Genomic DNA, 17,194 nt, shown 5'->3' on the forward strand with positions numbered 1-17,194 from the left:
TCTGGGTTATTTGTGGGGCATAGGAATTCGTTCATATTTTTTTTTCAAAATATTGTCTGGCGCACCACATGGTCTGAGGGACAGTGGACCGGCCCACGACTGAAAAAGGTTACTGACCCCTGCACTAAAGGGTGACAGGAAAAGCAACTGTAGCAAAAGGAATTGTTTTGAAAATAAGAACAATTTCAGAAAGAAAATAAGAACGGTTTTGTCCTGGCTCGGGGCGCCCTGTTAGTGAAGTCCGCTCCTGTGCTTTGCACCGCTGCGTTGGGTTCTGCTCTTGGTCACGAGAGAGGGTGACCAGTGGCTGCTCTTGGTCACGCTAAAGGGTGACGGGGAAAGAGAGAGACCTCTATCTCAAGAGATTATCCCTATGCTTTGCACCGCAGCGCTGGGTTCTGCTCTTGGTCACAAGAGAGGGTGACCAGTGGCTGCTCTTGGTCACGCTAAAGGGTGACGGGGAAAGAGAGAGACCTCTATCTCAAGAGATTATCCCTATGCTTTGCACCGCAGCGCTGGGTTCTGCTCTTGGTCACAAGAGAGGGTGACCAGTGGCTGCTGTTGGTCACGCTAAAGGGTGACGGGGAAAGAGAGAGACCTCTATCTCAAGAGATTATCCCTATGCTTTGCACCGCTGCCCTGGGTTCTGCTCTTGGTCACGAGAGAGGGTGACCAGTGGCTGCTGTTGGTCACGCTAAAGGGTGACAGGGAAAGAGAGAGACCTCAAGAGATCCATCCCTTCACCTGACACCGAGCTTTTCTTCCTCTTCGTCCCCCCCCCCCGTCCACGCACCTTAACCCTTCATTTTCTACCCCCCCCAACTTTCTCCCCCCTGAATATGCTCCCCCGACTCCTCCTCCCTCTGCACGGCCTCCTTTCACCCTCACCAGAGGCGGCGCTTGAAGAGAATGGCGGACAAGGCGGCGGGGGGGGGGGGAGAGAGAGAGAGAGAAAGAGAGAAATTCTCACCCGCTCGGCGGCGCGGCGCGGATGGCGGAGCTGGACTGAGGGAACCCGGAAGTCAGCAACCAACAAGCTAAGAGGGAGGGAGCGCGCCACCTGACGCCGCGCCGCCGCCCGAGGAGCCGCAGAGATAAGTAGGCGGGGAAAGGGTAAGAGCGGCCCGCGAGGTCACAATTGCCAGCTGCAAAGGCTTCTCTGTCCCCGCCCCGTCCAGCCTCTCCCTCGCCGGGGGCGGCTGCGATTAAAGCAGCCGCGTATTCCCCATTCAGGCTACGCGGGGGAAATATTTTATTTTTTATTTATTTATTTATAATCCCAAACACAATAGGGGGGGAGCGATTAAGCAGCAGCGTATTCCCCATTCAGGCTACGCGGGGGAAATATTTCATTTATTTACGTATTCATTTATAACCCCAAAAATAATAGGGGAGAAAAAGCGAATAAGCAGCAGCGTGTTCCCCATTCAGGCCACGCGGGGGAAATATTGTATTTATTTATTCATTTATAACCCCAAAAATAATAGGGGAGAAAAAGCGAATAAGCAGCAGCGTGTTCCCCATTCAGGCCACGCGGGGAAATATTGTATTTATTTATTCATTTATAACCCCAAAAATAATAGGGGAGAAAGCGATTAAGCTGCAGCGTATTCCCCATTCAGGCTACGCGGGGGAAATATTGTAATTTATTCATTCATTCATTTATAATCCCAAAAATAATAGGGGAGAAAAAAGCGATTAAGCAGCAGCGTATTCCCCATTCAGGCTACGCGGGGAAATATTTTATTTATTCATTCATTCATTTATAACCACAAAAATAACAGGGGCGGGGGCGGGGCGATTAAGCAGCAGCGTATTCCCTATTCAGGCTACATGGTGCAAATCCTTTATTTATTTAGAATCTAGAAATAATAGGGGGGAAATGTGGTTAAGCAGCAGCATATTCCGCATTCAGGCTATGCGGGGGAAATCATTCATTCATTCATTCATTGATATCCCGTGTGATTATCTGAATTGCTTGCACTTTGGGGACAGCTGCGTCTGCAGCTGGGCTACATTGCAGCGAAGGGCCACAGCTCAGCGGCAGAACATCTGCTCTGCTTTCAGAAAGCCCTGCGTTCAGGGCCAGCCCAATCAAGAAGTGCATTGTCCACTGTTGCTGCGGTGGTGGCAGCAGCAGCTGTGCCACGCTCCTTGGAGGCTGGATCTGCCACCTGGCCTCAGTGAATAGAAAGTGATACTCTCAACCCTAGGGAGAAATAGGGGGGGGGGGGACGGACCAAAGGTGAGATGTTCTGGAAGCTCTGCAAACTCAGCGTCTTAGTAATCAAGTGTAATAAAAAACAACAACCAAGGTCTTATATATATAATAAATGTTCATAAATGTACCAAACAAGCACCTACATAGATATGTGGACCACATGTCTGGAGCAGCACGGGAGGACCGCCCTGAAACCATTTTGACTCCCCAACTGACCAAATGTTTTCTCTACAAGGAGGGGGGGAGCCTTCCCATTGTCTCAGGAATTGGGTAATCACCATTTCAAAGGAATGGGCAGACTACCAGGAAAGGCAATCAGATAAGGCATGATCAGATAACCTGACAGACAGGAAAAACAACAACATTCACATTTCTGTTGTAGACCACCTTTTCTGTGATGTAGGTATGATGTTTGTGGGGGGTGGTCTTGGGTTACACCCCTTCTGTGATGTATGTATGATGTATGGAGGGGTGGTCTTGAGCGCCAGGGCAGGGAATTTAAAATGTCTACGTGGGTGGCACTGTGGGTTAAACCACAGAGCCTAGGGCTTGCCAATCAGAAGGTCGGTGGTTCGAATCCCCATGACGTGGTGAGCCCCCGTTGCTCGGTCCCTGCTCCTGCCAACCTAGCAGTTCGAAAGCATGTCAAAGTGCAAGTAGATAAATACAGTGGTACCTCAGGTTACATATGCTTCAGGTTACAGACTCCGCTAACCCAGAAATAGTGCTTCAGGTTAAGAACTTTGCTTCAGGATGAGAACAGAAATCGTGCTCCAGTGGCGCGGCGGCAGCAGGAGGCCCCATTAGCTAAAGTGGTGCTTCAGGTTAAGAACAGTTTCAGGTTAAGAACAGACTACCGGAACGAATTAAGTACTTAACCTGAGGTACCACTGTAGGTACTGCTCCGGCGGGAAGGTAAACGGCGTTTTCTGTGCGCTGCTCTGGTTTGCTGTACGTCGGCTCCCTCGGCCAATAAAGTGAGATGAGCGCCGCAACCCCAGAGTCGGTCACGACTGGACCTAATGGTCAGGGGTCCCTTTACCTTTATATAAGGGCAGGCACACCTTGGTTCTGGGTCCTCCTCCTTCTCCTGCATGTGATGGGAGCACCCTGTTGCAACAGTTCAATAAAGATCAGGTTTACTAGCTGCTTTGCTTCTCAATATTCTCTGGTTGGCCTCTGTTATTTTTCTCCTACCGACGGAGAACCTACAAAGGACTCTATAAGGGTTCTTGTGTCCCCCATAAGGGAATAAGGGCAGATTTTTGTTTATTACACAAGATAACCCTACAATTAATAGACGGTTGTTACAAGAACGAGCTCACTTGCTTTGTTATATGCTAATTGGTTTGCTTTGATTCTGTGCTTATCTGTGGGCCTCAGGATGCTGGGTTTTCAGAGGGGAGCCTTCTTTTCCCCTTTTGGATAGTTGTCACTTATGCCCCCATGGGACAAGTGATGGATGGGAAGTTATGGCCAAACTGAAATACGCCGTCTTCTGTATGGTATAAGTAACGCTTAACGTATTAGCACTTTGCAGACAAGCCGTGACAACCTCTCACTATTGAGGTGTCTGCCCTGCGTCTGTCTGTAAGGGCAGACAGGCTCTGTGTTATAAGTCGACACCTTTCTTTAATAAAACATCAGAATGGGTTCTTCCAGCGTTTCCAACATCCTTCTATGAAATCCCTGTATCAGACCACTCAGTCAGGCCCTCCTTTGGGCCTGTAGTTCAGAATAATAATAATAATGATGATAATAATGATAATAATAATTTATTTTTACCCCACCAATCTGGATGGGTTTCCCGAGCCACTCTGGGTTGCTCCCAACAGAATAAAAAAGCCATAGAACATCAAACATTAAAAACTTCCCTAAACAGGGCTGCCTTCAGATGTCTTCTAAAAGTCAGATACAGAACTTAATTCATTCCGGAGGTCCGTTCTTAACCTGAAACTGTTCTTAACCTGAAGCACCACTTTAGCTAATGGGGCCTCCTGCTGCTGCCGCACGACCAGAGCACGATTTCTGTTCTCATCCTGAAGCAAAGTTCTTAACCCGAGGTACTATTTCTGGGTTAGCGGAGTCTGTAACCTGAAGCGTCTGTAACCTGAAGTGTATGTAACTCAAGGTACCACTGTAGTTGTTTTTTTCCTTGACATCTGATGGGAGGGTATTCCACAGGGTGGGTGTCACTACCGAGAAGGCCCTCTGCCTGGTTCTCTGTCAGACCAATGCCCTTTGGGGTGTCCTGTCTGGCCTCATTCACAGCAGGACACCCTTTCCCTTTATGACATCCTTTGATTCCCACTTCAGCTGTTGGGATTTGATTTGTTCCTGATGCCGATCTTTTGTTCCTCCTTTTGTTCCCGATGCGAGACCTTCACTCATCCCTTCCTCCCTAGTTGGGATGTGTGTACCGCTTTGTGGTTTGTCGCAGGTGCCAAAATGTCCTGCGCTGGTCCTGTATCCCTGGTACCTAAAGGTAGAGCCGGGATGGTCCCTTGCATGAAAACCTGGTGAGCAGCCACCAGTTGGCAGGTAGAAATTGCTGACTCTTGAGAAAGATGGACTCCGGATAAGAAGCCTTTTTCTGCATTCTTAAGCCACTTTCTCAGCTCAGCTAACTATATGAGGATAATGGACTGCCGTTATGTTGGAAAAGCATGTTGTGTTTAATGTTTAAAACCTCAGAAATCGACATACACCAGCTGGGGAAAAAGGAACCAGTCTCCCTTCTATTTTATAATTCATTTTTTATAATTTTATATAATTTTTAAATATTTCATTTCATTTCATTTCAGGCTGCTGCCAGATCAATCACAGCTATTGCACAAGCCTGAATTTTGCCGTCGGTTTCTATGGCTAATAAGATCTTTTTTAAAAAAAATATTTTATTAAGCATTTTCTTGTTTTATAAGATCTTTCTATTTGTGCACGGGAAAACCAAAATACGCTATTAAAGGATTTCAAAATGCGAGCTCAGAAATCACCGCCCTGTGCGAGGCACGCCACTCTTCTTTTATCTCTACATTCTATAGTGAGGAATGGGCAGAGCAAAGGATCTGATAGGACAGGAGCGGAAAACAGAGACGGGTCTTTCCTTTGCGCCCCCTGCCGGCCACCAGGACTACTTTTTTTCCCCTTCCGCACTTGGGTCCTGCCTACTCAAAGCTGCCTGCGCTCGGTGATTGGCAGACACACCCATTCTGGGATTTCACTGGCTGAAAGCGGGCAATACCCTGAACAAGCTCCTCCCCCTGAGAAAGCTTAGATGTAGTAAAGAAGGGAAGAGCATAGCAGAGCGTGGGGAAAATGCAGGCATTCTTAAAACAGACCAGAATTATTTTTTTTCTTGTTTTCCTCCTCCAAAAACTATGTGCGTCTTGTGGTCTGGTGCGTCTTATAGAGCGAAAAATACGGTACTTATTTACTTGTATATTGCAGGTCTATATGCAGGAAGCGAGAACTAGTTCTGGAGCGCCCAAGTGAGTCCTGGCTCAAATTTGAGTCCTATACTCTGCGCATGGTCAGAGGGGCTCCCCCCCCCCAGTTCCATGTGACCTCCATTGCTGAAAACCATTCCCCAACCAAAGCCCTAGGTAAAGGTAAAGGGACCCCTGACCATTAGGTCCAGTCGTGGCCGACTCTGGGGTTGCGGCGCTCATCTCGCTTTATTGGCTGAGGGAGCCGGCGTACAGCTTCCGGGTCATGTGGCCAGCATGACTAAGCCGCTTCTGGTGAACCAGAGCAGCACACGGAAATGCCGTTTGCCTTCCTGCTGGAGAGGTACCTAGTTATCTACTTGCACTTTGACGTGCTTTTGAACTGCTAGGTTGGCAGGAGCAGGGACCGAGCAACGGGAGCTCACCCCGTCACGGGGATTCGAACCGCCGACCTTCTGATCGGCAAGTCCTAGGCTCTGTAGTTTAACCCACAGCGCTACCCGCGTCCCTTTTAATCCTGGTGTTACATGCACCCAATGTTATATCTGTGCTGCCTGGTATTAGTTTTATTCCTGGGGTCTTTTGTAAGTAGGTTTGGGAGCTTCGTGAGAGGCTGTGAAGTGGGATACAGTTATTTTACAGACGTAAATGTGAACTGCTTTGAACTCCCCCTGGCTTGTATGAGTGCTAAACATGAGATAACAAAAAATGTTAGCTAACAAAAAGGGTACCTTTCAGAGGAATGCATTTAATAGTATTCCTTATAAACAACAATAGTACTTTATAAAGTGCTCTAGATAATATACAGCAATATTCACAAAAGGACAATCATTCATCCTCCTCTTCATCCCCTTCGCCTTCTTCAGCTGAACTCCTGCAAATGAAAAGGGAAGGCGAGGTTAAAATTGAACCAGTTGAACTGGATTCTACTCCGTCGAGTGTTGCAAACTTTCTTCCCAGTGCCACTGCTGCGGCAGACTAAGAACTGGGAACTGCCTTTTTGTTCTGTAGTGCTGTTTCCCTTTTTCGATTCCCCTTTTGAAAGACGGATGCCTACAATTTCTGGCATCGCAGAAGCTGTGCTTCTGAATACCAGCGCTGGGAATCAGAAGTGGAGAGGGCGCAACTGAACTCAGGTCCCACTAGCGAGTTTCGCATCAGCATCTGGCTGGTGTGAACAAGATGGTGGCCTTTGTCCCGAGCTCTCCTGGGCACATTGTCAACACAAGAATTACCGTATTTTTCGCTCTATAAGACACACCAGACCACAAGACGCACCTAGTTTTTGGAGGAGGAAAACAAGAAAAAAAATATTCTGAATCTCAGAAGCCAGAGCAGCAAGGGGGATTGCTGCGCAGCGAAAGCAGCAATCCCTCTTGCTGTTCTGGCTTCCGGGATAGCTGCGCAGCCTGCATTCGCTCCATAAGATGCACACACATTTCCCCTTACTTTTTAGGAGGGAAACAGTGAGTCTTATAGAGCAAAAAATACGGTATTCTGAGGCTCTGTACAACACCTTCAAAGCTCATTCAGAGCACAGTCTTCCAAAGAATTATGGGAACCGCAGTTTGCTAAGGGTTGCTGGAAATTGTAACTCCGTGATGGGTAAACTACAGCCTTGTTATGGACTGACCAGGCATTCAATAAGAGCACCGCCAAACCAGAGGGCTCCATGCTTCAGTAAAATCTGGAGGAGAGGAAAGGCTGAGCCAGGAACAGGGACAAAAGATTTAGACCTTCAACCCAGATGGTGGTCAGGCACGGGACCTCAGCTATACCTTATCCTGATCACCACCACTGAAATTGGGACTGCTTCTTCGCCACTCTATATTGCCTGCCCACCAGACACATCCTAGCACCATCACCCAATGTCACTGTACAGCTGGGAGATTAGGACCACAGATAAGAAACAAGGACCCTGTAGTAGGTGAACCCTTCACTGTTAGGTGGAAGGCAGTAATTTCACTAAAACTCTCTTTATCTCCTTTTGGAGGGGCGGGCTGTACATTTAACAGCTGGTGGCATGCAGAAATTCAGTATAGTTATTAAAGGTGTACGAAGCCTTGCCATAAAAATAATAATAATAAGGTAGCAGCTGTATGTGGCAGGGGCTAAAAGACCCATGCAATCTGGTACAAAAAGAGAAAAAAGGTCTGCAATCTGCAGTGGAACCAATGCTTTCTTGTTGGAGCTACCCACAGGACATAGTCATATCTCAATCCTGTGTATGCTCACTTAAGAGCAAGTCCCATTGGAACATACCTTTGAAACAACATGAATGGGATCGGGATGCACATTTCCATATAGACACACCTGTTCTGCAACAGGCAGGCCACAGACCACATCTAGCCTACCTACGGAAATGGTCCAAACTGGTCCCGCTTCTTTGCCCGGTTCCCTGCAATCTTTTCCTGTGATTTGCCAGCACGAACCAATTCTGGCCTGCTAGTTTAGTTTATGATGCTGCAGGTGTATACACCAGGCATCTTGCAGTACCTAAACACAGCCTCCAAAGGTGGCATTATTGATGCTGTTGCAAGACCTTTGTTGGCAAACTTTGGCAGAGATAATAGATTAGTGTTTGTAGAGCAGGAATATTTTAGCTTAAACTTAGGAACAGGTTCTGGCGGGGTGGGGGGTGGGAATGCAAATTATACAAACACCTGGGGGTTGATGTTCTGTGCATATATGTATGTGTTGCTTTTAGTGAAGGTTAAGCGGAAGTAGGCTTTGGCTAGCTGGCAACCATGTTTACAACAAGGACCTCTTGGAGGAAGCAGAAATCCTAAGCAAGTCCTATCACTTCCTCATTCTTGTCCCTGGATTTGGTCCCAGGGGGCACTAGCTGCTGATATATACAGGGGAAGGAGTCTAAATCTCCCCCATTTGTAGTTAAAAGAGCTAGTAAGTGTGCAGAAAGAAAAGAACAAGCAAATATAACAAGCAAATACAAACACTACCCAATGCCTCCGAGATGGACTTCCTAAAAGAGATCTATGGCCACCTGAGGAGATCTAAACCTAGATCTGATAGAGGAAAACCGATTCATATGCTAAAAAAAAAATAGTACTGATTCCACCCCACCCCCCTTAGCCAGTACTTTTTTTTGGCAAAAAAGAAAAGAGAGGAAAAAAGGTGCAGGTACTTATATCTTGATAAACAGGCTGGTTGGTTGGAATACCATCAAATATACGAAATGTTTAAACAAGATAAAAAGATTGGATTTGATAATCAGCCTCGAAACAGAATTAATAAATAATAAAATCAGGGTAATTTCGAGAATACATCGACTCCTCCTGGAATGGGAAGTTAAGGAGGAGGAGGTTAAGGCAACAATGATTAGATGGGCACAGGACATTGGACGTCCAATAATGATGGCCGAATGGGAAGAGCTTTGGAGAACTAATATGACAAACAGGCTGTGGGTGTCTCAGCACAAAATGACTGCTGGCAGTGCAGTATTCCACACTGTTAGCGAGTACCATCACAGGAATCACTGTCTTTAGCCACATACAGCTTTGTTACAAATACCCATGGGTATTATTGAGAAGTACTGATTAACTGAGGTTCTGCCTCCCTCCAGCAGAAGTCTCCCCCCACAACCAAAGCCTGCCCCCTGCATGCTCCTAGGGGGTATTCCCCCAAAAAACGCTCAACAAATTTATGGGGCAACAACTTTGGGCTGCTCTCCCCAACAAATATCATGGCTACGCCCATGCAAATACCCTGTATTCCTAAACAAGTCTTAAGAGGAAGAGATACCCAGGGAAAACTCCTTTCCCTACCACACGACTTTTATAATTTCGGAACTAGAGATGGAGAATAGTTATTTTCAGAGAGATGAAGGCAGGTAGTTTGAAACTGGTGCTGCTGCTCAGAATGTGTGCACATTTTTGCCTCTAGCCAAACAGGTTTTGCAGGTTTTTGTATTGCCTAATGCATGCACACGTTCACACACTTGCAAAACCTGCTCGATCAGAGAGTGGGAAACACAAGAAATCTGGGATGGGAAGCCTCTTTCTGAACACTTCCAACTCTTCCCCCCCCCCCCCGCTTGTTTCTAGGTTTTAAGTTTCCAGTGGTTCTCCTGACTTGTCTTTAAACAAATATATACTGGAGATCCAGTTTAAAAACAAAACCTAAAACAAAAATGGAAAGAAGCCTCCAGTTTGCTTAGAGAGAGTTGCACAGCAGCCAGTGTCTGATTTGCAAAGAAGCCACAGAATGCAATTCTGCCAGAAACATGTCATGTGCGTGAAAATGCGGCGGGAAAGAAATTGTTCCTTTGCATAGCGCTACAGCACCAGAAAGACAAAGGCTTCATGCCAAACAGAATAAAAGACGGAAAGCCAATGGGAATGGCTGTTGATCAAAGGAAGGGGACCGGGCGGGAAGAAATCACCTTCTCCAGATATTATGAAGCAAATGCATGTTTCGATTTCTGAGCCTCTACTTTAAATGAAAAAAACATATCCATCAAATGCCACCCAGGACTGCTTCTGCTCCACAACTTACTCCCCAACCCCTCCACCATTTTCTTTCCTCCACAGCTCAGTTCCTTTCTCCTTTTCCAGTAATGCATGTTGTTTCATTTTGTTCCTAACAATAACTACATTAATAAGGTAGGAAAACCTTTCCACAATTATCTGCGCTTTGAAGATCGTGAATCTGCAATAGGATGCATTATGTAGCCGAGCTTAAAAAATCAAACAATCTGAAGGAGGGGTGGGAAAACTTATATCTGATTGAAAGCAACCTTTGGGGCACATATGGCAGCGCTGGGTCAGGTCAGAGAAAGAGTAGGAAAAGCAATAAGTGCAAGGTTTGCAAAGTAGGTGAGTTTCTGCCTGCACTCACACAATCCTCTCTGTCTTCCATCCAGAGAACCAAGAATCCCAAGGGCCAGATATCTGGCCCCTGGGCTTGAGGTTTGCCCACCTCTGGTTTGAATGGAAGAAGGAACTGACTCTGGCGTTACTTACGGTTTCTTTGACCCACTATCGTCTTCTGCTCCTGAAGACCTGATGAGCAAGAGAGAAAAGCAGGAGTTACGTCACAGCAGCTGATCAATACATCCCTCCCTCCCTCCCCTCCTGTTATGTACTGAAGTTCTCACCCTGGGCCAGCAGGGGGATACTGAGATAGTTATGCAAATGAAGGATCGAAAGTGACGCTCAGTGATTGGATAGTTTTAGCAGGGGGATACTGTAGATAGTTATGCAAATGAAGGATCGAAAGTGACGTTCAATGATTGGATAGTTTTAGAAAGTTGCTACAGTAACGTTGTACTGGAGCTCTATATAAGCAGGCTGACTGAGCCCTTCAGTTCAGTTCTGTTCTGGCCTCTGAGTAAAGAAGAGCTGTTGGAAGAATCGCTGTGTCGTCTGATATGTTCACCCACAACTTAACACCTCCCTCTCCTAAATTGCAGCTGTGTGTGCTTTTACTCCATGTCATGTTCATGGCCACATTTGGGGCAGTGGAAAAGGGCAACTTTTGGATTCCAAGCACTGTAGGCAGAGGAAAAGGGGACAAGGTTATGCAACAGAGCAAAATTTCAGACAGCAACGCGACCCTTGCTGAAATCCCCTCTTCTGCATAGCTAGAAGCCTTGTCCTCTTTTTGCTTCTGGACACTCCTAATTCCCAAAGTGTGGAAGCAGAGTTGCTGTTCCCTGGCAGCTTGAAGCAAACTGAGTGCTGCAAAATAACCCACATCTCTGAGCACTTTCAGATTGACCCTCTCAGTGTTAGAAACAGAGATATAAAAGCTAGGAGCTTAAATGGCCCCTTAAACCTAGGTTATGGGCACAACAACGGAATGCCTAGGTGCACTTTTTTTATAGCAAGAACACAAAGCTGAAAATAAACGAACTGCAGCTAAAATATTATGTTCATTTTTCACATGGGTCTAGTCCTTCCCCTGCCCACCCTCCTAATATTCTTAAGAGGGTCTCTTCTCCAGTCTTCAGAGAGTAGCTGGAAGTGAGGAGGCAGAAAAAGGTCCTCCTTTCCTTCCCCTCTGCAGTTTTAATCTGAAATCTTAGGCGCAGCACTGCGCCCGGAGCTCAGAAACTGCTCACACTAATGAAATTCCCTGTCGCAAAACGCACCTAGAACAATGGGAATTTTGAACACTGGACCCTCTTCCCTTCCCTAATCTGATTATCTAATCTAAACTGGTCTTAAAAACTGAAGGCTGTTCAGGAGCAGTAGATTTTCGCCACTAAGATATCCCGTCCTAGAAACTTGGGAGCGGGGGACTCAAAGCAACCCCCCCCCCTTTGCCTCTTTACAGATTAAGTTCTTTTCTTCCTATGTTTTTTGGAGAACAGATCCCTTCTCTTATTCTCCCCCCCATTTTTTTAGGAAGAAGAAAATGTGCTAGAGTGCCGCGCAAAGCATCCTGTATTAAGTTTGTGGGGGATGTGCATATCTGATGTCTTTTTAGAACATATAATCTGGCGAGCCTTTTCTCTAGCAGACTGCTTTACAGACCAGCTGTAAAATTAGATTTTTAAAAAGCCCAAACATTTGCTAGTTACTTACTCTGGCTTCGGAGCTGGAGGTGGGGGTTCTGGCGCCCTGATTAAGAGTTAAAAAGCAGATGTTAAAGAGGGTCTGCTGCATCTAGGCCATCTTCCTTCCTCAATATGGCTTACTTGTTTTTGGTACTGCAAGATGCTTTGATTAATTCAGTAACCTAAGCAACCATTGCCTCTTTTGCCTGAGACATCCTATGCATCTTCTGATACAGTCGTACCTTGGAAGTTGAACAGAATCCGTTCTAGAAGTCCGTTCGACTTCCAAAATGTTTGGAAACCAAAGCGCTACTTCTGATTGGCTGCAGGAAGCTCCTGCAGCCAATCGGAAGCCACAGAAGCCCCGTCGGATGTTCGGCTTCCAAAAATAGTTTGCAAACCAGAACAGGTTTGTGGCCTTTGTTCAACTTGCAAGGCGTTCAGGACCCAAGGTACAATTGTACAGTCAAACCTTGGTTGTCAAACGTAATCCGTTCCAGAAGACTGTTTGACTTCCGAAACGTTCGACAGCTGAGGTATGGCGGTTGCAAGAGCTTATTGTACTCAAGCAGAAGCCGCGTCGGATGTTCTGCTTCCGAAAAACATTTGAAAACCAGAGCATTTACTTCTGGGTTTTCAGCGGTCGGGAGCCAAAACATATGACAATGGAGGTGTTCAGGAACCGAGGTTTGACTGTCCTTCAAGGAAACTTTCCCCACAAGGCTGATTCCATATACAACACAGCAGCCTGCGTCACATGCAAATTAATAAGGATCGAGATGCGTGCCCCCCAAAATAAGCTTTGGATCAACTCAAATGGCAAACTCCAACGCAGCAGAGACTGCTCTGAGTAAGACAAGCTAGCATAATCTATGGCCTTATCTTTTTGTTTTTGTGTAAGCCAATACAGGTCACTGGATGGCCAAGCACCCAGATCCTCGTTCAGTTATTAAAAACGCTTTGGCATAAATCCCCTGTCTGTTTTTGGTTTCTACCTGTATTGAAAAAGGGATTGGCACAGGGACAGCATGCCTGAGAATGACTTGGGGGCAATTATGCACTGGACCAGACAGGTGAGGCCATTTGGTAGGAAACAGACAGCCTCCAGATGGTGTGGATATGTCGTTTGGGATAATGCCTCATCCATCTGCTTATTCACTGATACAGTCTTCTTTAGCAGTTGTTGGTGTGGGGGCAGCAGATCTGAGACTTGCACAGGAATGAAGCAGTGGTCTGGACCTGATCTACACGTTTTCACATATGGAAGCATCTCATGACTGTTGAGATGTATCATTTGGGATACATCAAAGCTTATTTTAGGGAGTGCTTTGGGCTGGAGAGAGTGCTCTCAAAGAGACTCGTGGAGGTCTGTGATATGGGGTCGCCCGATGCTTGTTTTGGAGCGCAGAAGGATGCAAACTTTAGTGTTGGTGTTATGTACTGAGTTGAATAGGATCCAAAAGGCAGCAGTCTGATTGGTCCTAGAACAATAGGATTCAGAATGCAGCAGTCTGATTGGTCCTAGAACAATAGGGTCCAGAATGCAGCAGTCTGATTGGTCCTAGAACAATAGGATTCAGAATGTAGCAGTCTGATTGGTCCTAGAACAATAGGGTCCAGAATGCAGCAGTCTGATTGGTCCGCAGGAGCCACCCAATCCAGCTCCAGGTGGAAGTGAATCCGCAACCAGATTGGCCTACAGGTGAATCCAGGAATTAGCCAATCATGTGGGGCCCATTGTGTAAATAATGTATATAAAGCAGACATTCTGGGGGAACTTGCATTCCTCCTCACCACTATGAGCTGAATAAAGAGCATGAAATCCACTCTCAACTCCGAGTATATTTCAGTTGGAATAAGGAACTGGGGCAGCGGGGGGGAGAGAACCAACTTTAGCTTGGTTCCATTATACACCCACACCACATAGATCTAGTCTGTTGAAGAGCTGCATCAATTGATTGGCATAAGATTCAGGGCCGACGAAAGAAAGTGCTTCTTCGTCGCACGGCATAGAATTAACTCATGGAATTCACTGCTGCGACATGCTATGTTAGCCGCTGGCTCAAGTGGATTTCAAAGGGCAGATTCGTGGCAGTATCAATCAGTGGCCACCAGGCATTGTAACCTAATGGAACCCCCATGTGCCGAGGCAGCATATTTCGTTATGATGGTTAATGCAGTAACACCTTCCATGCGCGTGGTGCATTGCTGGGAATGAGAGGGGCAGGCCTCTGCCCCAGGGAACTTACAATCTATAACGGACACAAAGGAGACAACAGAGGAAGCAGAGGGAATTGAGAAAGGGGGGAAAGAAGGAGAAGAACACGGAATACTTCAGTGTGGAACGTGGGGTTCTTCGAAAAGCAGCATCTCTTCAGGATTTCAGGCAAGAGTCTAAAATCAGGGCAAAAATGTTGATTTGCACCAACCTCTCTCTCCATTAATCTAGGGACACCCACACAATGACTTTCCCATACCAGTGTTGTCCCAAATCTTTCCCCCTTTATACCTGGAAAGTCTGAAACAGCCAGGATAAACAACAACAACTCACATTCAAAGGGGAAAAGATTTGGGACAACCTGGGGAGGGGTTGTCCACTTTTTGCTCTGGTGTGGACAGGTCCTTAAATACACTGGGACGCAGAATACCCTACATTCGGATGTTGTGCAGGGGGCAGTAGACCAGGAGCGCAACAGATCTGCTTAAATATGATTCGGATACCAAGCAACTCAGACGTCTTGCTGGTGGAGCTGCCAACCCTCCAGGTTGTATCCTAATGCCTAGCTGCAAGAGGAAAAAGTTAGAGCCAAGGCTGATAATTTTGCGGTTGCATAATAATACTCACAGTTTCTTTGAACTGGCCTTTTTAACAGGGGGCTCTTCAACTCTGTCAAAGCAAGAAAAACAGAGGTTAAGGGAAGTTGATTGCACTCAGGGATTGCGTTCCCTTCACTCTCCTCCTGGTCATCACATAAAAAGCCGACTCCAAATATAGCATTTTATTTGAAGCTGCTCATGACATGAGCTGTCCTAGATAGGTGTGTTGTAAAATTGGGCACAGGGGAAAGTACCGTATTTTTCGCTCTATAGGATGCACCCGACCATAGGACACACCTTGTTTTAGAGGGGGAGAACAAGAAAAAAAATAATCTCCCCCTCTCTGCGCAGCGCCCCTTCAGCGAAGCGGCAGGAGAAATGGAGTCCCTTCCATTTCTCCTCACGTTTAGCTGAAGGGGTACTGCGCAGCTCTCTCCCTCTCCCACACTGCCTTTGCCTTCAGTGAAGGCAACCCCCGAAGCCTCCGGAGCGTAGCAGGAGTGCGCACCGACCCCTCTCGCTCTCCAGGCTTCAGCGAAAACAACGCGTAGCCCCCGGAGCCCGGAGGGAGCGCTCCCTCTGCGCTTCGGAGGTTTCGCGTTGCTATCGCTGAAGCCAAGGAGCCTGCATTCGTTCCATAAGACGCACACACATCCCCCCTTAATTTTTGGAGCGAAAAATACGTTATTATGCCAACCCAAACCCAATTACCTAGGAGCAATTCCCTTTGAACACAATGGAGCTTACCTCCGAGTAGCCTTCATGAATAGGGTTGCATTTTTTAAAAAAAAACATTGTAGGTGTATCATGCAACAAGTTCTTGACACAATAGTAGTGTGTCAGGCTGGATGTATTCTGCTTTAGTTTGTTTTGCGATGCTTCCCACGAACTACCACGTTATGTTTGTCCAGAGGGGCTGAAGCACCACAAAAAAAGCAGGACAAAAGCAAACCAGAACTTCTGTGGTGTAAAAAGCTAGGGGATTTCACCAGGAAGTTACAGGATAGGCATTGCCTGGAAATGAAGCAGTGTTAATACCCAAAAAACATTTGAAAGCACGAACGGTATTGAATGTGAGTTAGTGTATGACCCCCAATAGCATCATGAGCACTAATAATAATAATAATTAATAATAATAGTAATAAAATTTATTTATACCCTGCCCTCCCCAGCCAAGACCAGGCTCAGGGCGGCTAACAACCGATATAAAAACAAATTGATTGAAATACAACTTAAAAACAAGATTAAAATACAACATGAAAACATTAAAATGCAGCCTCATTTCAATGGAAAGTCAAATCAAAAACTTTTGGGGGGATGAAAACGTCAGGTCTTCACCAGGGCTAACTATCCAGACTGCTCCTACATGGGCCAGAAAAAAGCCAGGGAAGTCCCCAAATAGGAGTTCCATCACAGGAGGAGAAAGGAAAAAAGATAGAGGGGGAGGGAATCAAATTGATTCCAAGCCAAAGGCCGGGCGGAACAACTCTGTCTTACAGGCTCTGCGGAAAGAAATCAGATTCTGCAGGGCCCTGGTCTCATGAGACAGAGCGTTCCACCAGGCCGGAGCCAGTGTTGAAAAGGCCCTGGCTCTGGTTGAGGCATGAACGTGCAGTATATAAGATGTCTGAAGGGGTCCTCTGTTTCACTTTAAGTGGGGCTTCAGATCTTGCCTTGCCAAAGCCCCAAATAGCAAAAGCCGATTGGGGAAAACTAGCTAGTACTAGCCTAACTTCCCTTTCCTTGCTAAACAACCGGAGAGCCTTGGAGACTGATTCGGTTTAGCAGGGCTGAGGACTGGAGTGTGAGATTATTCCCCTTTCCAGATACGCATTCCGTTAGGAAGCGGAATACTTTTCGGAATATAAAGCTTAAAGAGAGAATTTTCGCATCATCTCTTGCTTTGCAAATCAGCAAAAGCACAAACTTAACTCTGTAGCAGCAGGTTGCATCCCGGACGAACCCCAATTTTTAAACCTAGGGCATAACTAACAGCCCAGAGTCGTACTGCAAGGGGGTAGGTACTTACACTTTTACTGAACTGGGCTTTTCCACAGGGGGTGGTTCCCTGGAAAACAGAGAAGAGCAGAGGTTAGGTTGCATGGCAGTCAAGTCTGAAGGGTTTCGAAGCTTAGCACAGTTAGAACTCGGCTACATTGGTGCAGCAGAGATTTTTTCACCAACGGGATT

General features: G+C 46.5%; 2 protein-coding genes across 3 annotated transcripts in view; both read right to left on the reverse strand.

Annotated features, from left to right (window-relative positions):
- Window positions 1-1,060, reverse strand: part of PLEKHM1 (pleckstrin homology and RUN domain containing M1) — a 47,447-nt gene extending 46,387 nt beyond the window's left edge. Inside the window, exon 1 of one of the 2 annotated variants that reach the window (XM_080976560.1) lies at window positions 971-1,060. The gene's annotated coding sequence lies outside the window, so the exon portion shown is untranslated. The remainder of the gene's footprint in view (window positions 1-970) is intronic. The other variant, XM_080976561.1, reaches the window with a different exon arrangement.
- A 5,335-nt stretch (window positions 1,061-6,395) lies between these two features.
- Window positions 6,396-17,194, reverse strand: part of LOC308460350 (leucine-rich repeat-containing protein 37A-like) — a 37,300-nt gene continuing 26,501 nt past the window's right edge. Inside the window, exons 14-18 of the mRNA XM_080976612.1 lie at window positions 17,034-17,072; window positions 15,033-15,074; window positions 12,216-12,251; window positions 10,650-10,688; window positions 6,396-6,541 (exon numbers count right to left, since the gene is read on the reverse strand). Of these exons, the coding sequence (XP_080832738.1) occupies window positions 6,496-6,541; window positions 10,650-10,688; window positions 12,216-12,251; window positions 15,033-15,074; window positions 17,034-17,072 (202 nt within the window). The 3' untranslated portion in view covers window positions 6,396-6,495. The remainder of the gene's footprint in view (window positions 6,542-10,649; window positions 10,689-12,215; window positions 12,252-15,032; window positions 15,075-17,033; window positions 17,073-17,194) is intronic.

The sequence above is a fragment of the Podarcis pityusensis genome (assembly GCF_964106645.2).
Source record: "Podarcis pityusensis genome assembly, chromosome: 13".
Classification (NCBI taxonomy): Eukaryota; Metazoa; Chordata; class Lepidosauria; order Squamata; family Lacertidae; genus Podarcis; species Podarcis pityusensis.